The sequence below is a fragment of the Rhinolophus sinicus genome, linkage group LG02 (genome assembly GCF_036562045.2).
Source record: "Rhinolophus sinicus isolate RSC01 linkage group LG02, ASM3656204v1, whole genome shotgun sequence".
In the NCBI taxonomy this organism is placed as follows: Eukaryota; Metazoa; Chordata; class Mammalia; order Chiroptera; family Rhinolophidae; genus Rhinolophus; species Rhinolophus sinicus.
Window position 1 is genome coordinate 87,938,993 of NC_133752.1, and position 21,945 is coordinate 87,960,937.

Below are 21,945 nucleotides of genomic sequence, written 5' to 3' on the forward strand. Positions count from 1 at the left end.
CGGAGCAGAGACAAGCAGGAGAAATTCAGTGTCCCTTGTGAAGGCAGAGGGGGGTGTTTGAGGGGAAAATACTCAGAAGCAAACCTCAAACCCAAACAATAGTTCACCCAAATCCATTTCCAAGTAGTATTCTTTCCACAGTCTACTTCTCAATTCCCCGTACTTGAAACCTAGGCATGCATTATGCTTCCACGCCTCTTGCAACCCTCAAAGTGTGAAGAGCCCCCAGAAGGAGTGAGTCTGCAACAGGAGTGAGTGTGTGTGTGTGTGTGTGTGTGTGTGCGTGTGTTTATGTGTGTGGGGGGGTCCAAGTGAGCCAGTAATGCCCCGAGGTAGTCTGGGGGCCTAGGACACGAGGAAGAAACTAATCATAAATAATGCATCAAAATTAGCCAATGCCTTTGTTACAACGGAATCACAGCCAATGGTTCTTGTTCCCTCCCCTGGAGAGACGAGTCCTCAGAGGCCAAAACAAGGGCTGGGCTTCTGATATTGAAAACACAGCTCCCTGCTCCCCTGCAGCCCCACTTCCTCTCACCCATGTAAGCTGACAATAAAAATATTAGGATCTGATTGCTAATATAGCAGGACCAAGATGACTGGGTAAATAACCCACCAGCCTTCCCCACATCAACAGCAATTATTATTATTCTTGCAATTATCCTCATTACTCTGACTTGGCTGGACCTGTTATGTTTTCTGTCTGGATAGCCACTTATCACTGCCCGCCTGAGGTTTCCCTACGGGGCAAAAAAATTAACTGCCACTTAATATATTTCCATGTCATTAATGCCCTGGCCTTGTGAGCTGGAGGTTAAATCCGCAGGAATACGCTTGGAGGTGGTCCTGTGTTTGGAATCCTTTCCTCCCCTACATGTGGCAGTGAGCTGGGCGGTCTGGGGGTGGGGGTGGGGTCACTTCTTTTTTCTGCTGCCCCCAGGCTCTCCTAGCAGGTTTCAACCTTTGATTTGTGATCCAAACCAATGTCTGCCTCTTTCCTCCAGAAATTATGAATACTCAAAAGGAAACTATGTATGGTGTTCAGATTCTCTGTTGAGTTAAAAATGTGGTTTTGGCAACTAAAAATGCAAAGTACCACTCACTGAATAGCACCTTAAATCTTACCTCTCAGCCACAGGAAATACTAAAATTCCAATATTTACGTGGCGCCATGCACTCCCCCCCGCAACCCAGGGACTACTGAGAAATGAGAGCATTGCAGGGAACCTGGCTGCCATCTTGGCCTGACTCTTGCCTTTAGAGTGACCTGTCCCAGACCACACACAGCTTAATCCCAGATTAATCTGTGCCCCCTACTCAAGCAGGAAATGGACAACCTACCATCCTCCAGAACAAGGGCATCTGAGAGAGAACTGTCTTCACTGGCAATATTTCCATCTGAGAAGACAAAAAGCAGAAGTCTAAGAGTCCAGCACATCCCTGAGACAAAGCCCTCGCTGTGAAAATCATGTGTTTAGCACCATCCCGTACGCTTCGCTTCCTCATCGGAAAGAACCCATGAAATACCAAAATGCTGTCAGGCATTTCCTTTGCCAGTCGCGGGTCACTGGCTCACCCCCCACCCGACACTGCAGTGTGCCCTGGTCTCTGTCCTCTGGTTTCACAGGACACTGCAATGCTGTTTCACAGGACACCCAATATAAAGGCTCCCGGGCCTGGCGGAGCCACGTCTGTCCCAGCCCAATCCCACAGCATGTTCTGACTGAACCAAAGTAAGTGAACTATTTATTCTGTGAAAGTGAAACCAGGGCAAGGAACTTGGCTTTGCTAGCAGGGCAATAAATGGCTTCTCAATAAACTTCTGAAGCCATTGGTAGAGAAAACAAGCTGCTAAATACAGCCTCGATCTCTCCAAAGCTTATTTTCATAGACAATAATCAATTAACCATGAGAATATGCCCACGAGGGAAATAGTAAGATAATCCTCCCATTTTAACAGTTGGGGAAACTGAGGCACACCTAGGAAGCAGGTCTGTCCAGGGTTCTTTGCTTTCCTGGTAACATAGTCCCAGGTCTTCAGATACTAAGTTTAGTGTTTTATCTCTTGAAATAAAAACAACACAAAAAAACACGCTAATGTGCTAAGAAGACTCTTAATTGCTCCTCTAATGCAAATGGGCCTGTGAGATGAAAACATTATTTCAATGAGGCAGCAAAATAGAGAAGATATATACTTGAGTGGTTAAAAAAAATGGCTGCAGGCTTGGATGGGACCAGTCAGTCATCAGTTAGTACAGATAATGGTTTAAAAACAGACTGCTGGCAGCTGTAACAGAATAGCCCTCACTGGGCTGGCTGGAGAACCAGGCTCTTCTGTGGCCAACCAGCGAGACGCCCTTCCCTGCAGGGCCCTCCAGACTCGGCTTTGTCGGCCACGCTGGATGTTTTCTTGGAGCCAGGACCCCCAAGTGCCTTCAGGGGGGCAGAAGGGCGTCTCAGAAGAGGTATCAGATAGAGAAGGTCTGGGGACTGCAGCTCTGTTAGGAAGTGGGGGGAAGTGACAAAGTCTTGGCCAAGGAAAACAGGGCGAGATGGGGAAAGCTGGTTATTCCAAATTTCCTAGAGCAAAAGGATTTTTTTATGGTCTCTTTCTCTTCTTTTATAAACCAGGAATTTACTTTATTCATGTTGCTTGATGGACTGTGAATGCCTAAGAGACAGAGAGGCTAGACTTTGGCATCTAGGAGTCTCTGGTACAGCACTGCTTCCCCAGTAGGCCCAAATATGCATATAAAATTACAGTTAAAAAAAAAAAAAAAAATATATATATATATATATATATATATATATATATATATATATATATATATAATTGCATAACACACACACACACACACACACACACACACACACACGGTGCCAAAAAAAGTATACAATTTTAAGAAAGGAAAACTGTATTAAAATTGTAATACTCAATATATACCAATAACAAAAGATGAATACAAGTCACGTTTGACTTCTGCAATTACAGGAGGTGCTCAAAGTGGTTACCATCAGTGTCTAGACACTTCTGATTATGGCGAACTACTGCTTGAGCAATGGTGACCAAAGTGTCCACTTGTGTACATTTTTTTGGCACCCTTGGTATGTGTGTGTGTGCGCATGTGCGTGTGTATACACACACATGTGCACACATACATAAAATTGCAGTAAAATATACATATTATAAAAAGTATCATTTTAACCATTTTTTTCTGTACAGTTCAGTGGCACTAAGTATATTCACATTATTGTGTAACCATCACCACCCTTCACCTCCAGAACTTTTCATCATCCCAAACTGAAACCCTGCACCTATTAAACACTAAGTCCCCATCGCCTTACCTCTGCCCCTGGTAACCTCTATTGTACTTTCTGTCTTCTTGGAGCAAAAGTATTTTAAATGTGCATAAATGAAAGAACACTTGATATGCATTTCAAAGAATTTGCTGACTTAGGGATAAAAAGGATTATAACAATTTGGGGGACTTGATGGTTGTTGGTAGATTTGGGGGGGTCCTTCCTCCTAGTGTTTACCAAATATAATCATCCAAACTCCTAACCCCTCTGAGCCGAGTTCAGGGCTCTAGACAATCAGAGTGTGTTCCCCAGCTTCAGCCTTGGGACAGAAGCCCCTGAGGCAGACAGGACAGAGGTTTGGCAGGGGTGCTGGCCTGCAGTGTAGCCCAGCCTCACACCTTTCCACCCAGACTTGGGGAGGCTGATCAGGTCCCTGAGAATGTTAAGGCCTGGGCCAGCCCGGGCACGACTAGGGCTGCCCAGTTAACTGGGCTCAGCTCGCGGGGAGGGGTGTTTCGCTCATGGCTGCAGGCTCCCTTAGGGAGGCAATAAATAGTGATAATGATAGTTCGATTGGCATAACGCTTGCGTCTATGGACCTGAGTGCACTTTATTACTCTCATCTGGCCTCAGGCCTTATTAGCTTCATTTTATGGATGAAAAAAATGAAGGCACAGGGAGGTTATGTAACTTGCTTAGGTCACATGGTGAGCTGGTCTCTCAGCCCACTCACAGGACTGGTGCCCGCTCCCTGGGGCAGTGGGGGCAGTGTGCCCACCGTGGGGCGGGGCTCAGCACTGACCATCGATGATGAGTGAGGCCCTCTGGGTGGGCTTCTTCCCAGACTTGATGCGGTTTTCGTTGATTGCATTCTCAATCTCCTGCAGCTTCTTCAGTGCATTCAGATACGAGGTTTTCCTTTGTTTCTTCAGTTTTTTGCTGACGTTGGGGTCACTGGCGAGGCGGCGGGCAGCCTCTGTGATCTGGGATTGAATGGCAAACTCTCTTTCCAGGCGTTCCAGCTCAGCTTCCTGAGGGCGGGAGAGCCACGATTATACTTAGTGGACGCTGGGCAGATGTGTCCCCCTCACCTCTGCCACTGATCCAAGGCCCGCAAGCATTCCCTACTCCTGGTGGACATGCAGACTAGGAACGCAGCAGTCCCGGTACCTAACCCCTCCCTGCCTGGCCCCCCAGTGGCCCCATGGCTAAAATCTCTGGCGTCCAGTGCCCTGGGCACACTCACTTCCAAGACCCGTGGCCCCTGGTCCATTCTGGAGACAAGCGATGGTGCCCTCATGGGCACCATTGCCGAGAAGCAGAGTCCCCAATCCATGAGCTGGGGTGGCCTGGCTTCATTTCTACTGTCTCCAGCAAGGTTCAGGAAGACCGAGCCTTCGTGGAAATTCAGCCCCATCCGGGTGGCATTTGCTTTCCACGCTAGACACCGGCTGAAGCACTGTTTCCAGAGCAGCTTTCTGCCCTGCTCGTCTGTTGGTCTGCAAACAGAGACCTCCCACGTGTGCATGCCCTTCCCTCCTGCTCACCCGACTCAGATTTTGAGCCCTGCATGGTGGGTTAGCCCCACTCACCTATGTCCTTTTGGGAGCCCTTTCTGAGAGCCCCAGTGTCCCTCTCACACTGGCTACTCATAACAGCTCTGCTCGGACCGGGACGCCTGGGTGGAGGGTGACGGTGGGGCCCGGGTCCCCGACTCTTAGGATGGTGCCAGGCCAGTCTCCTTCCTCTCCCTGGGTGCCTCCCTCCCACCTCTACCCCTTACTCTGGCCAGAAGGAGCAGATGGGTGAATTTTCCCTCAGAGTTTTGGTCTCAGAAAAAAAATGAAGCTGTGTCAGAAAAAGCCTGGTGGCCCCACAGGATGAAACCCAGGGCAGCACATTTGCAGCTGGCCTTTCTACAACGTGGTACGGACCAAGTCACGCTTCTTCAAGTCTGACCCGTGAGGCTGGGAGACCACACCATATCCTGCCCTAGGTGGTGACCCATGGTCACGCCCAAGGCTGACAGGAACTCATCCAGCCTTGGAGGAGCACGTGGCAAGTTTGCCGAATCAACAGATGTTCCTAGTTAGTGGCCGGGTACAACGTGCTGGCCTCTGGGCACCACGCAGCAGGCTGGGGCCTCGGTCCAGCAGGGAACTCTTAGCTTGGTCTCCTTCTGAGTTGAAGGGAATGGGGACCAGGGGTGAGAGGGAAAGGTGAAGATCAAACGGAACTATTTAGGCCATCATGATCTCCTTCCAGATCCTTCCAATGCTGGCTGCATTTGTTCTCTAGGAGGGAGGAGAATATTGGGGTGGACTCCCGCCCATGGCCTGGAAACAAACAAGTCTCCAGGGACAAAAACTGATCTGTGAGTGGGACTGTTCCCATAGCCCTGGCTCGAGGCACTGCCCCAAAATTTTGTGGGCGCCGAGGACAAATTCTTACTACATCAACTGACTGAGACAAGCACAGGCTGGCAGCCTGTCTGCACAGATGGCCGCCTGCTGTGTGAACAGGCCGCCAAGCGCATTTCTAGGAGGAATGGGGAGCTCTTCCTTCCCAGAGGAACTCTGCAGGGCACCACCTCATTCTGTGGTCCTTCCTTTGAGGGGTTTTGGGACAACACGTGCAAGGACAGGTAAGGAAGATGGATGCATGTGGGGTTCTCGGGGACCCAATGGCATCGTTTGCTGACAAGTATGAAGGAGCAGCTGGTGAGAAGGTGCAGTGGGGGCAGGGGACTGTGGGAAGGGCAATGGGACCATTACTACGTGAGGTCTCCTCGTAAAAGGGGCGTGCCTGGTGTCTGCCCAGCACAGCGAGAGGAAGTTCCTCAGGCAATTCCAATCACAGCAGATTTAAAAAATACATAACCACACGGTCTCCTAAATCCTAATAAGGACTCTGAACTTTGTTTTACAGGAGAGGAAACTGCCTGGTCAAGCTTTAGATTTGGGTGCAGCATTCTGGTGTGGCCACCAGCCCCCTGGGCCCTGCTGGTGCCAATCTCAGGGGATTGGTCCACCCCTTCTACTGGCTCCAGGGCACCTGTCTTCTTATGGATTCACCATCATGCTTTCCCACCGTGGTGTTACATGGGAATGTTGGTTTCTCCCGGTTACTTTTCTAAATGACTAGACACGTATAGTATTCCTTTCTCCATTGTCTTTGACGGCTGCCCTTGCAAGCCCTCTGTTCAATAGCATTTTAATGAATAACTTTATTCAGAATAAATTTGGAAAGACACTTCCTGGACATGACCCTGAGGCCTGAAGGTATGCCTGGGCTTGAATTTCTCTTGGGCTGAGGCTGGGTAACTTATTAACCAGCTGGATACGCAAGTCTCCCCCTCCCCCACCCCACATTGGAACTGTCCAGTCTCAGTCCCACCAATGTTTCATCCAGAGAGGAGAAATGAGAGATGCTTCGGTGACTTCTCCAAACAGACAAGGGCGGTCAGGAGGGGCCAGCACCCTGCTCATGCCCAGGCATGATTTTAGCAGCAGGCAGAAGTTGGGACCACCGAGGGAAGAGCCAGCCAGTGGCATCCTTGCCCCTTGTGGGCATGGCTTAAGTTTTCTTTCCTCTTTGGTTTTCTTCCATAGATCAGACATTACGCTTGGCTCTGTGCAATAAAGGGCTGGGAGGCCATTAAAAGGAGACGTAATGGGTGGTATTAGAACGTTCTCCCAGGATTAATTTAGCAGCTTGCCACAGGCCTATCGTGTCAGAAACAACTTCCACTAAAATCAAGATGCTTATGAATGGAAGCAAACCAGTCCCACCAAGGGAGCCACCTACTGACCCACCAGCTAACACAACAAGAGGCAAAAGGAAAGATCCTCAGGAGGAAATGGGAAAGGGCATTTGGCCCTGGGTAGAATTAAGGAACTGTTATAGAAAACCTGGAAGCCCTACCAAATGGGAAAATGGGGATAACGTGAGAGAATCCAACCACAGAAAGAAGGACGCACCTCTCCCTTGGGCAGGATTTTCTGTTCATCCAGTTTGAAGGCTGTCCCGATTCTTCTCCGAACAATGGGTGGTTCCTCCCCTGGATCCAAGGGATACTCAATGGGCAATTTGCCCGTCAGCTCCTAAATGTGCAATAGCGCGAGGAGAGGATGGATCAGAGGGGGGCATGTGCTTGGTTTTGAACATGAACACACACACACACACACACACACTTCAATGCACAGATCCAAAATAGGACCCTTCAGAAAAATGCCTAAAGGAACTTCTGAAACATCACTTCATTGCTCTAAATGGACAGGAGCAGTCCTTTCTTTACAGAACAGATGCACTTTGAAAGTTCCTCCCAAAGTAAATCTGTCAGATAAATAAAATCACCCTTGGTTGTCACTGTAAAACCTGCATTTCATTCATTTTCTAGTTTCCCAAGAGTCTCCTGCATGCCCACTGTGTGCCAGGAGGGGCTGCACAGCGAGTAAGGGGCATAGCCCGCGCATGATGTGCACTCTTTCGAGCGCCTGTGCTCTTTCCTCTGCATTGAATACTCCCTCACAATGATCTCAGATGAAAATGTCTTTCAAACAGCTTTCTTAGGAAGAGTGGTACCTATATGGCAAGTCCCAGAAAAAGGCATAGGACGTAAATTAGAAACCAAAAATGATACTAATTATTCTACGCAGGCCAGATGATAGGCCGAGCTTAAAAGATATTAAATGTATACAAATAAGATTTTCAGTAGAAACTGAAAATATCACTCATATTATTGATGAGGGTATTAAAACAGATCTGTTGTGTATTTTGGGCTCTGGAAATCTAATTGCCGTGAGTATACTGACAGTGAACTTAGCTGACAGACGCCATCGTGACAATGATCCTGCAAACTCTGAGGGCCATGGAATTGGTCTGGGTTAGCACTGGGCTCTACGAGAGGAATGTGTTCGGGCCAAATAAAGATCAAACCTGAGTCAGCAGCTAAGCCACGTGGTGAAGCCAAGGCATCAGCTGCAAGGAGTCACTTCCGGGGACCAGAAAACCCTGGGAGAGCCAGTGTGTGCCTCCAGTGGCACAGGGGGCACCTCCAGGCAAAGCCCAGCCCTGGTTTCTGGTCCCAAACTAATGCCTGTGCTGCACAGACTCAAGAAGAGCTCGCAGTCCCTCATCCACACAAAAAGCTTTTGTGCCGGGCGGCCCACTGTAAGTGTCCGACAGGCAGGAAAGCCCGAACCAACAGATTCCAGGCACTGACCCAAATGCTGAGAGGGGGCGTGACCTGGACCTTCTTCCCCACCACTCTATGTGTGTGCATGCTCACACTGAGGTGTGTGTGCGTGTGTGTGTGTGTGTGTGTGTGTGTGCTGGAGTGTGTGTGTACACACGCACTGGAGTGCATGGGTATGTGCACAAGCACCCCACTCCATGCTCTCCTGGGTCCCTTCCCTTCTGTGTTCAGGCCCCGGGGAAATGAACTCTTGGCCTTTTTATTCCTCACTGTAAGCATTTCTGAGCACAATGGCCAACTATCTGCGTATGAAGTGTTCTGTAATTTCCCTCCCTCCCTCCCTGCCTCCCTCCTCTTCTTCCTCTTCTTCCTCTTCTCTTTCCCCTCCCTCCTCCTCCTTCTTCCTCCTCCTCCCTCCTCCTCCTCCTCTTTCTTCCTTCTCTCTCTCTCTCCTCTCTCTCACGTAGTTCAAATGTCACCAAAGTCCTTATACGTTTATTCTGCAATATTTTTATCTGCGTCCCTAAAAGTCAGTCCACAAATAACACACATACTGAGGATTTCATATTGTTAGGATTTTCTTTTTTACCCTGAACTTTATAAAAAGTCGGGGAAAGGTGTTCACATGGCCACTGATTTGTTAAGTCTAAAGTACCTGAGGCTTTAAAACAAAATATGTTAAAAAATGAGGCTACTGATTTTTCGCCATCTGCTTGAAGGTATTTGAGTCAAGGCCTCGATTCTCCACATTTAATCTGATTTCACTTGTAACCAGAGCCGCGTGGGGAAGGAGGAATTTCATGCCCTGTTGTGGGGGCTTGGCTCGGTTCCTCTTCTATTGTTATTTCTGCCAAATGCTCCCACTCCACCTGTCTGGCTGCCCCCGCTTGCTCCCCAGGGGACAAAGAGTGCTTCTCCATATTCTGGGCTGAGGGCTGTGGTGTGTGTGATATGGAACAGAGTTGGCTGGAAGGTTCTCCTGTGGCTGATTACAGATGAGGCGGGAGGTGGTCGTGGGAGCCAGCCCAGAAGCAGCCTGCCTGCGGCCAGCGAGGTTATTTCTTCTGCTCAAGTCCTGTTTTCTGCTGTCAACATCGGAAGAAGTGGGAGCTTTGTTTTCCTTATTTTGCTTTTATTTTTAAGACAGACAGTGAGACCTTCCTTAACGCATGCTAACCTTGCCCTGACATGTTTCTCCAATTTTCTTAGGCTGACTCCCTGCTGGGCTTAGGGACACTGCCTCTATTAAAAACAAAATAAGGCTTTACAAATTATTAAATGCAGACACCCAAACCTGTGTTTTTCCAACCCTTCCAGCACATTCTTTACGCAAAGGTTGCTAATATTAATGGTACCACAGAGCACATCCCCCGGCCAGGCCACTTGATTTCCTAAGGTTTGCAATCGGTTTGTGTGAATGTGGGTCTGCTTTGAGCTGGCTCCGGTTTAAATTAATCCAGAGTGTAATTAAGCCAAGTTGAAATGTAATGCAATCTCATTCTACAGCCCCTTGTTCATTCTGCCTGCAGCAAGGCACTATTATGTGGGGGAGGGGACTACAGCTTGGGAACCTCTTTACATTTCCCACTATCAAATGTTCACTAACAGAGCTCTATGGAATGTCATGTGGACTATAATCTCTCTGGAGGGCTCCCAGCACATCCTGTCCATGTACAAGCACATGCACACACGTGTGCGTGCACACACACACACGCACAGTAATGTATGTTGCATTAAAAATTCAGTTCTTCAAACTTGCTAACAGAGAGCTGTGGAATAAACAGAAGAAGATGGAAATGGACATTCAAATAAATACAACAGTGGCAGCCTCTGAATCCCAATGAAACTGGAGACCAGCGTATACGTGGGCTTGAGGAAGCATTACTTGGAATAAAACAAAAATATCACTAGGCTAAGATTTCATTATTTTAAAAAAGAGTATAATATTAGATGATGAGTTCTAAAGGGGATTATATATCAAGTGAAATCCTGGTTTCCTTGTTGATCCCCAATGATGCTTCTCAGTATGAATCCCAAAGATAAATCTTACACAGCCTCCAGAGAAACAAAAGTCATCATAACAGTAAACTCAGACACAAAATCTTAGGAAGATGGTGCCAACCATTATATTCTAGGAGGTAAGCTCATATGAGGAGATGCTTCATAAACTAAGAGTCACCAAGCAAATGTTGTTATTATTTATAATTGCTACCATAACAGTTATCATTACTTGTCATTTGGCCTCTAGTGGGATCCCACTTTGGACTTTGTGAGGACCCGCTTTAACTGGTCTCCTAGTGTCGCACTGACGTCCACTACTTGTGTTTCTGATGGGGGACATGAGAGGGGTTGGGCATTTCCAACATTTGTGTATCAGTAGAGGTCTTGCTTCCCTCTTATGCTCTCTTTATAATCCCCACCACTACCGTTTATAAATATGTGAAGACAGATGAGGGCACAGACGACACAGATTTCCCCATCATGAAACAGTAACTGCTTACAGCTTCTCGGAGGCAGAGTTTCTTGAGTTCCTCCAGCCGCTGGCGTAGCGTTTCCTCCAGAGCTTCCTGCCGGGACTTCAAGGCAGCCAACATGTCTTTCTTGGCAGACTGAGAGCTATCTGATTCCTGAGAACCTATCAATAAACAGAGGGGTTACTAGGCCAGCTGATGGGGGGACACACATCTGGACCACTAAGGAATTTAACTGGAGCCCACACGGTGGAGCTGGGATTTACCCAGGAATCAAGCGAGTGTGAAATAAAACAGGTGTTGCAGGGTTCCAAGTGCAAAGAGTAAATTCTCAGCACTTAGCAGAAAGCAGAATTTATAGCTAATCAGAAGCACTGGCAGGGAAATTTACACACCTGAAAAAGAAGTTTCTCTTTCTTGGTTATCTTAAAATATGAAGCATACCTGTTTTAATTGCACCAGCAAATTTTAATAGACTTTACACAATGAAGGGGAAAGTGAAGTTCAAGCCAGTAATTTTCATATGTAGCTCTAATTATTTTTCCATTTTAAAATGCTGTGTTTTTTTAACTTAGTACAAAGATAGTGCATGAATATCATAAACATTTTGAAAATGTAGACATGTACAAAAATTAGTCCATAAGCTAGGCACCCAGAGATAACCACTGTCGGGCATTTTCTTTTGACCTTTTTATCTAAGCATGTATGTTTAAAAAATAATGTTAGATTTTTATTGTATTTTTTTTTAACTGTATACTGTATCATGAGTAAATTACCTCCTAATAAAGGTTACACATATTTTTACAACATGGCAGAAATACCTGCATGATAATTCAAATAGTGGACTGTTAGATATGAAACCCTTTGTGGAAGGCAAACTGTGAACCAAACTAAAAGAAAATAAGCTGAAATGCCAACTGGAGAGATTTAGGTTAGAACAAAAGAATAATTTCTGGGCTGCAATGTTTGGATTCCAAACTAGGTTTCCTGCAGTGAAACTATTACACCTTTTCTACCTTGATGGGTTCGACAAGATACACCGACTCCCTGGAAAAGGAAAAGCTGGTTATTACTTAGCTTCTCAGGCTCATGGAGAGAAGTGTTAGAAATGGACAGCTGATACTGGGTGTGCATTCAAGGGGATTACCTGATGCCATTGGCAACAGAATCAAACAACATCGAACACCTAGGGAGAAATCTAATGAAAGATGAGCAATATCTTTACAGTGGAAATTATAATACTAGCTGAGCAAGATTAAAGACCTAAAACAATAGAAGAAATGAAACTTCAGGCCAAGATGGCAGAGTAGGTAAACACTGCGCTCACCTTCTCCCATGAACACATCAAAACTACAACTAAATGACAGAACCATCATTTAGAACAATTTGAAATCTAGCTGAACAGAAGTCCTAATATGAAGGACATAAGAAGCCACCTTGAGGCTGGTAGGAGGGGTGGAGATGCGGAATGGGCTGGTCTCACACCTTCATGTAGCAGTTAAGAATTGGGAGGGATATCTTGGCCATGGAGGAACCCCTGAGGAGTGAGGGGTCCCAGCCTCACATCACGCTTCCCAGCCTGGGGCACCAGTACTAGGAAGAGGAGTCACTACAACATCTGACTGTAGAAAATAGTGGGGATTCCACCTGGGTGAGACAGAGAGCTGCTGGAAACTCAGGCATCCTCTTAAACGGCCCACATACAGACTCACTCGCTCACAAACACTTGTCCCTAATCTCCAGCAAGAGGACAGCAACTCACAAAGCACCAGGGATATACACGGAGGACCTGAATTGACTGACTTCAGTGCGAGGGCTGGAGAGGCATGGGTCGGGGGAATCTCCCCTGGGATGGAAGCCCTGGCAGGTACTAAATCTGACCTCTCCACTAACCTGGTTAACACCATTTGCCCCACCCTGGTGATTCTGAGACCCCATCCTACACAGCTCACATGCCAGGCTCAAGCTGCTTGCAGTGGCTTTTTCAAAGGAGCAGCCTGCCTCGGTTCTTGCTGCAGACTTTCCTAAAAATCCCACAAAGGCCCACAAACCCCAAACAAGCATCAGCTGGCCTTGGTGTGCCCTGTATCTCTTGCTAAGCAGCCCTAACCCAGTACAAATGGCGACAGGTTTCAACTTGCATTGCAACTCTCATCAGGGTGCCTCAAGCCTGGCATAAGCTGCAGCCTGTGTTGGCTTGGAATGTAGCTTCAACTAACTGGCCACAAACCCAGCAGAAGAGGTGGCTGGCCTCGGCTCACATGGTGGTGCCACAAAAGGGTCCCAAGCTCAGTACTAGTGGCAGCTTGCCTTGGTTCTCAGCATAGCCTCTCCCAAGCACCTCTAAGCCCAGCACAAGCGGCAACCAATCACAGACCATACTGTAGCTCCCAGAAGTGGCCCCAAGCTGGGCTAACTGGTGGCTGACCTTGGCCTGCACTGCAGCCCCTCCCAAGAGGCTTCAGAACCAACACACTCTGTGGCCAGCTTCAGAACACACCAGAGCACCACCCAACCAGCTCCACAAACAACACACCTGAAGGGTGGACTTGGATGGCATCAGGGCCCCACTAAAGCTACTCCTGCTCTGTGGGATCAGTTCCCACACAGAAGCTTGTCCACTGTGGCCATGACCAGCCCTCACAGCCAGTCAGCCTGAGGGTCAATTTCACCCACTGATGTGCCAACAGCAATCAAGGTGCAACTAGAACAGTCGGGTACACACAACCCACACATGTGACACTACTGGGGCACCCAGTTCAGGTGACAGAGAGATCGTGCACTGGGCCTCACAGGACACCTACTGCACAAGGCCACGCTGCCAAGATTGGGAGACATAATAGATCTATCTAATACATAGAAGCAAACACAGGGAGTTGGCCAAAATGAGGAGACCAAGAAACATACCCCAAATGAAAGAACAAGACAGCACTTCAGAAAAAGAATTAAACGAAATGGAGGCAAGCGATCTACCAGATACAGTTCAAAACACTGGTTATAAGGATGCTCAATGAACATAGGGGAAGAAAAGATGAACTCAGAGATGGAAACAAAGAGATACAAACCATAAAAAAGAACTAGTCAGAAATAAAGAGTACAATAACTGAAATAAAAGAATACATTCGAGGAAATCAAATGCAGCTTAGATGACAGAGGATCAAATCAGTGATCTGGAAGACAAGGTAGCAGAAAAACACCCAAACCAAACAGCAAGAAGAAAAAAGAATTAAACAAAATGAGGATGGTTTAAGGGACGTCTGGGACAACGTTAAGTGTACTAACATTTGCATCAGAGGGGTGCCAAAAGAAGAGAGACAGCAAGGGATTTAAAACCTTTTTGAAGAAATAACGACTAAAAACTTCCCTAATCTGGTAAAGGAAATAGACATACAAGCCCAGGAAGCACAAAGAGTCCCAAACAAAAATCCAAAGAGGCCCACACCAAGACACATCCTCATTAAAATGGCAAAGGTTAAAGACAAACAGAGAATCTTAAAAGTAGCAAGAGAAAAGCAGTTAGTTACCACAAGGGAGCTCAACAGAAACTTTTCAGACCAGAAGGAATTGGCAGGAAATATTCAAAGTGATGAAAAGTAAGGACCTACAACAAAGATTACTCTACCCAGCAAAGCTATCATTTAGACTTGAAGGAGAAATAAAGAGTTTCCCAGACAAGAAAAAGCTAAAGGAGTTCATTGTCACTAAATGTTAAAGGGATTTCTTTAAGTAGAAAAGATAAAAAATATGAATAAGAAAATATAGGAAAGGAAAACATTCTGACAAAGGCAAACACTTAGTAAAAGCAGTGGATCCACCGACTATAAAGCAAGTACAAAGGTTAAAAAGCAAATGTAGGAAGACCAGGTATAATTATAATAATAAATAATACACACAAACACACATGCACAAAAGAAGTAAAAAATAAGGACAAAACCATAAACGTGGAGTGGGAGAGTAAAAATTGCAGTGATTTTAGAACGTGTGAAACTTAAGTGAAAATCACCTTAAAACAGACTGCTATAAACATAGCTTGATATGTACGAAGCACATGGTAACCACAAACCAAATATCTATAAGAGATATACAAAAAATAATGAGAAAGGAATCCAAAAACAACACTATAGAAAGTTAACAAGAGAAGAGAGCAAGAGAATAAGAAAGGAACAGAGGAGAACTACAAAAACCATCAGAAAACAATAAAATTGGAATAACTACATACCTATGAGTAATTACTTTAAATGTTAATGGACTAAATGCTCCAATCAAAAGGCAGGGTGGCTGAATGGATTGAAAAATCAAGACTTGTACATATGCTGCCTACAAAAGACCCACTTCAGATCTAAAGATATACAAAGGCTGTAAGTAAAAAGATGGAAGAAAGTGTTTCATGCAAATAGGAATGAAAACAAACAAACAAAAAAACCAGGGTAGAAAGACTTTAAAACAAGGGCTGTAACAAGAGACAAAAAGGGCATTTCATAATGATAAAAGGATCAACCCAACAAGAGGATATAAGTCTTGTTAACATTTACACACTCAATGTAGGAGAACCTACATATATAAAGCAATTACTGACATACATTAAGGGACAGATCAACAGTAATACAGTCATAGCAGGGGACTTGAACACCACATTGACATCAATGGATAGATCATGCAGACAGAAAATCAACAAGTATGCAGTGACCTTAAATGACACATTAGACCAGATGGACTTAATTGATAATTTTGGAGCTTCTCACCCAAAAGAAGCATAATATACATTCTTTTCAACTGCACATGGAACATTTTCCAGGACAGACCACATGTTAGACCACAAAACAAGACTCAATAAATTTAAGAAGATTGAAATCATATGAAGCATCTTCTCCAATCACAATGGTATGAGACTAGAAATCAGTTACAAGAAGAAAACTGAAAAACACATAAACACGTGGAGGCTAAATAACATGCTAGTAAACAATGAATGGTTTAACAATGAGATCAAGAAAGAAATGAAAAGATACCCTGAAAATACAATGACCCCCAAATCCCATGGGACACAGTCAAAGTAGTTCTAAGAGGGAAATTTTTAGCAATGCAAGCTGAATTCAAGAAATAAGAAAAATCTAAAATAAACAATCTAACCTTACACCTAAAGGAACTAGAAAAAGGACAAAGGCCAAAGTGAGTAGAATGAAGGAAATAATAAAGATCAGAGTGGAAGTAAACAAAATAGAGTCTAAAAACACAATAGAAAAGATCAGTGAAACGAAGAACTGGTTCTTTTAAAAGATAAAATAAAACCGGTAGCCAGACTCATCAAGAAAGAAAGAGAGGGCCCAAATAAATAAAATCAGAAATGAAAGACAGTGACAACTGACACCACAGAAATGCAAAGGATTATCAGGAAATACTACAAGCAATTATATACATGGGAACACATTGGACAACCTGGAAGAAATGGATACGAGTAAATTCCTAGAATCATACATTCTTCCAAGGCTGATTCAAGAAGAAAGAGAAAACCTGAACAGATCAATAACTACCAACAAAATCAAATCAGTAGTTAAAAAATTCCCAACAAAGGAAAGCCTTGGACCAGATGGCTTCACAGGTGCATTTTCCCAGACGTTCAAAGAAGAATTAACATCTATCCTTTTCAAACTATTCTAAAATATTGAAGAGGAGGGAAGGCTCCCAAACTCATTTTATAAAGTCAGCATATCCTGATAACAAAACAAGACAGACACTAATTATATATATATATATATATATATATATATATATATATATATATATATATATATGCCAATAACCCTGATGAACAGAGATGCAAAAATCCTGAACAAAATAATAGCAAACTGAATTCAGCAATACATTAGAAAGATCATACACCATGATCAAGGGGGATTTATTCCTGGGATGCAAGGCTGGTTCAAATCTGCAAATCAACTACCATGATATACCACATAAACAAAATGAAGGATAAAAATCATATGATCATATCAATAGATGGAGAAAAAGCATTTGACAAAAACACAATATCCATTTATGATAAAAATCTCTAAGCTAAAAGATAAAAATCTCTAAGTGGGGATAGAGGGAGCATACCTCAACATAATAAAGGCCATATATGACAAACCAGAACTCACATCATACTCAGTGGGGAAAAGCTGAGAGCCTTTTCTGTAAGATCAGGAACAAGACAAGGATGTCTACTTTCACCACTTCTATTCAACACAGTACTGGAAGTCCTAGCCACAGCAATCAGATGAGAAATCAAAGGCATCCAATTTGGAAAGGAAGAAATAAAATTTGCAGATGACATGACACTATATAGAGAGAACCCTAAAGAATTCACCAAAAAACTATTAGAACTAATAAATGAATTCAGCAAAGTAGCAGGATACAAAATTGATGTTCAGTAATCCATTGCATTTTTATACATCAATAATGATCTATCAGAAAGAGAAATGAGGAAAACAATACCATTTACAATTGCATCAAAAAGAATAAAACCCACAGGAATAATTTTAACCAAGGAGGTAAAAGACTTGTACTCATAAAACTACAAGACATTGAAGAAGATACACACAAATGGAAGCATATACTGTGCTCATGGATAGGATGAAGCAACATCATTAAAATGTCCAAACTATCCAAAGCAATCTACAGATTCAACGTAATCCCCATCAAAATAGCAAAGGCATTTTTCACAGAACTAGAAGAAATAATCAAAAAATTTATATGGAAGTATAAAGGACCCCGAATAGCCAAAGAAATCTTCAGAAAGAAAAACAAAATGAAACTAGACTGCTATCTGTCACCACATATCAAAATTAATTCAAAATAGATCAAAGACCTAAACAGAAGACCTGAAACAATAAACTGCATAGAAGAAAGCATAGGTACTAAACTTATGGACCTTGGGTTCAAAGAGGATTTTATGAATTTGACTTCAAAGGCAAGGGAAGCAAAAGCTAAAATAAATGAATGGGACTATATCAAACTCAAAAGCTTCTACACAACAAAAGGAAACATCAACAAAACAAAAAGACAACCAACCAAATGGGAGAAGATATTTGCAAGCAACGCCTCCAATAAGGGGCTAATGTCCAAAATATTTAAAGAACTCATACCGTGTTTCCCCGAAAATAAGACCTACCTGGACAATCAGCTCTAATGTATCTTTTGGAGCAAAAATTAATACAAGACCCGGTATGATATGATATGATATGATATGATATGATATTAGACTTAGTCTTATATTATAGTAAAATAAGACCGGGTCTTATATTAACTTTTGCTCCAAAAGACGCATTAGAGCTGATTGTCCAGGTAGGTCTTATTTTCGGGGAAACACAGTACAACTCAACAACAAAAAACAAACAATCCAATTAAAAAATGGGCAGAGAACATGAACAGACACTTCTCCCCAGAAGACATACAAACAGCCAACAGATATATGAAAAAATTCTCAACTTCACTAGCTATTAGGGAGATGCAAATTAAAACCACAATGAGATATCACCTCACCCCAGTCAGAATGGCTATCATCAACAAGACAAACAACAAGTGTTGGAAAGACTGTGGAGAAAAAGGAACCCTCACACACTGTTGGTGGGAATGTAAATGGTACAGCCATATGGAAAACAGTATGGAGGTTCCTCAAAAAATTAAGAATAGGATTACCATATGACCTAGCAATCCCTCTCCAGGGTATCTACCCCCCAAAACCTGAAAACATTTATTCGTGAGATATATGGACTCTGATGTTCACTGCAGCATTGTTCACGGTGGCCAAGACATGGAAACAACAAAAGTGTCCTTCGATAGATGAATGGATAAAGAAGATGTGGTGTATATACACAATGGAATATGACTCTGGCATAAAAAAAAAAGATGAAATACTGCCATTTGCAACAACATGGATGGATCTTGAGATTATTATGCTAAGCGAAATAAGTCAGACAGAATAAGTCAAGAACCACATGACTTCACTCATATGTGGGATATAGAACTGAAAGCAACAAAGGAACAAGACAAACAAATAAAGAAATAAAAATGCATAGATACAGACAACAATTTAATGGTTACCAAAGGGTATAGGGGGAGCGGGGAGGTAGAAGAGGGTAAAGAGGGTCAAATATATGGAGATGGAAGGAGAATTGACTCTGGATGGTGAGCACACAATTGTGATATGTAGATGATGTATTATAGAAATGCACACTTAAAACCTGTGTAATTTTACTAAACATTGTCACCCCAACAACTTTAATTGAAAAAAATAAAAGGCAAAAGAAAAACAAAGTTGTAGGTATCACGCTACCTGATTATTAAACTATACTGGAAGGCTATAGTACTCAAACAGCATGGTACTGGCATACAAACACACAGATCAATAGAACAGAATGGAGAGCTCAGAAATAAACCCACGCCTATATGGTCAATTAATCTATGACAAAGGAGGCAAGAATATACAATGGGGTAAAGACAGTCTCTTCAATAAATAGTGTTGGGAGACTGGACAGAGATATGCAAAAGAATGAAACTGAATCACGTTTTTTATACAAGAATAAACTCAAAATGGATTAAAGACTTCAATGTAAGACCCAAAACCATAAAACTATAAGAAAACATAGGCAGCAAACTCTTTGACATTACTGTTAGCAATATTTTTTTTGGATATGTCTCCTCAGGCAGGGGAAACAAACAAACAAACAAAAAATAAACAAATGGGACTACATCAAGCTAAAGAGTTTTTGCACAGTGAAAGAAACTATCAACAAAATGAAAAGAGAACCTACTGAATGGGAGAAGATACTCTCCAATGATACATCTGATAAGGGATTAATATCCAAAATATATAAGGAACTCATACAACTTAACACACAAAAATAAACAATCTGATTAAAAAATGTGCAGAGGTCCTTAGTAGACATTTCTCCAAAGAGAGACATACAGATGCCCAATAGACATATGAAAAGATGCTCAATATCACTAATCATCAGATAAATGCAAACTAAAACCACAATGAGATATTATCTCACACCTGTCAGAATGGCTATATCATCAATAAATCAAACAAGTGTTGGAGAGGATGTAACAAAAGGGAACCTTTTTGCACTGTTGGTGGGATTGTAAATGGCACAGCCATTACGGAAAACAGGATGGAGGTTCCTCAAAAAATTAAATATAGAACTACCTTATGACCCAGCATTCTATTTCTGGGTACTTATCCGAGGAAATCCAAAACACTAATATGAAAAGATATATGCACCCCTATGTTCACTGCAACATCATTTACAGTAGCCAAGATATGGAAGCAAACTAGCATCCATCAACAGATGAATAAAAAAAATATGGGGTGTACCTACAATGGAATACTACTCAGTCATTAAAAAGAAGGAAATCTTGCCATTTGCAACAACATGGACAGTGCTTGAGGGCATTGTGCTAGGTGAAGTAAGTCAGACAGAGAAAAGACAAATACCCTATGATCTCATTTATATGTGGAGTCTGAGAAAAAAAATCCTGAAATTATAGATACAAAGAATAGATTGGTTGTCTCCAGAGACAGAGGATGGAGAAAATAGGCCTATGGGTGAAGGTGGTTAAAAGGTACAAACTTTCAGTTATAAGATAAATAAATCCTGGGATGTAACGCACAGCACGATTATAGCTAACAATACTGTGTTGTATATTTGAAAGTTGCAAAGAGAGTAAATCTTGAAAGTTCTTATCACAATATAAAAAATTTGTACCTATGTGTGTTTTGGATGTTAAATAAACTTATTGTGGTGATGATTTTGGAATATATACATATATCAAATCATTGTTTTGGACACCTAAAACTAATATAATGTTATATGTCATTTATATCTCAATAAAAAAAGACAGATGGTGTGGGAAGCACATTTTTTTGAAATGACATAGAACCTAGGTTTCAATTATTGAATACTGCATGTCAACTGTAATTGAAAAAAAAAATAAAAAAACAAACAATAGAGATATGAACCATGGTCATGGATTAGAACCTTAACATCATAAAGATCTCAGTTCTCCAGGAATTAAACAAGAGAATCATGGCAATCCCAATAAAAATCCCAGTGGGATTTTTTTGGGGAAGGAGGTAGGAATGCTATTTCCATAGGAAACATTTTTTGGACAATTCAGTGAATGGTTGATAGATATGAGAATAATCCAATCAGAATTCCCAGAGTCAATTGGTCTGTGTCTTCTAATGGTAAAGAAGGTATCTCAGAATAAGGCTAGAAAGGATTCTGCCTTTGTATCAAAAGCTCTGCCATACTCAAACCGTCCCATAAACATACTACTCTACTGTCTTATTTAGTCTCTGAGCTGGAAACCCCATATTCCTTCAGTTACCATGCACTTAGTTTCTTATAACCCTAATAATGAAGAATTCTCAATGTCTCCCTACATTTTAACCCTAATTTGGGCTTTTCCCTTTTTCTCCCCCACCCCATTCTAGCTTGAAACAGAAAAATCTGTCACTGCAGGAACATACTGTCTTTATGCCTCCTCAGTAGCTCATAAATATTAACTTGAGTAAACAGATAAATGTTGTCAGTCATACACTTGGATGTTATAATTAAGTTGTACCTCATCTTGGTCAAGAAACCTAGTACCTCTAAGTCATTTCTTTATAGAAGCTGCCTTCCAAAACTTTAATCATTTTTGTACCTCTCCCCTGGATTTTGTCATGCTTCAATGACAGGTTTCCAAATCCCATAGCAAACTCGAACAAAAGTGAAAGCTCCATTCATTCATGGTTCTCAGACACTAAATCCATAGAGTGTCACGTTCATGGATACAGAACCTGGACAGGCTCCCCTTTCTGAATGGTTCAGGTTTTCTGCTTCCGTAAGTCAATGAACCCATGCTCACCAGTGCTACCTCCAAGCTTACATCCATCTGCTATGACACACTAGCTAAATCATTCTGAATCTTCATCTGGTTCTTTGAGTTACA

The 21,945-nt window shown here is 43.0% G+C and overlaps 1 protein-coding gene and 1 long non-coding RNA gene across 12 annotated transcripts in view; one reads left to right on the forward strand and one right to left on the reverse strand.

The window, feature by feature from the left end:
• The window catches only part of FRMD4A (FERM domain containing 4A), a 565,649-nt gene that overhangs the window by 22,137 nt on the left and 521,567 nt on the right, over positions 1-21,945 (reverse strand). For all 11 annotated transcript variants that reach the window (XM_019738286.2, XM_019738288.2, XM_074324782.1 and 8 more), the window contains 4 exons: positions 10,999-11,132; positions 7,281-7,403; positions 4,103-4,331; positions 1,342-1,398 (listed from right to left, as the gene is read on the reverse strand). In XM_019738286.2, the coding sequence (XP_019593845.1) occupies positions 1,342-1,398; positions 4,103-4,331; positions 7,281-7,403; positions 10,999-11,132 (543 nt within the window). The remainder of the gene's footprint in view (positions 1-1,341; positions 1,399-4,102; positions 4,332-7,280; positions 7,404-10,998; positions 11,133-21,945) is intronic.
• On the forward strand, positions 5,823-6,552 carry LOC141569992 (uncharacterized). Its single transcript, XR_012493765.1, has 2 exons — positions 5,823-5,944; positions 6,229-6,552. It is a non-coding gene; the product is annotated as an uncharacterized LOC141569992 (long non-coding RNA).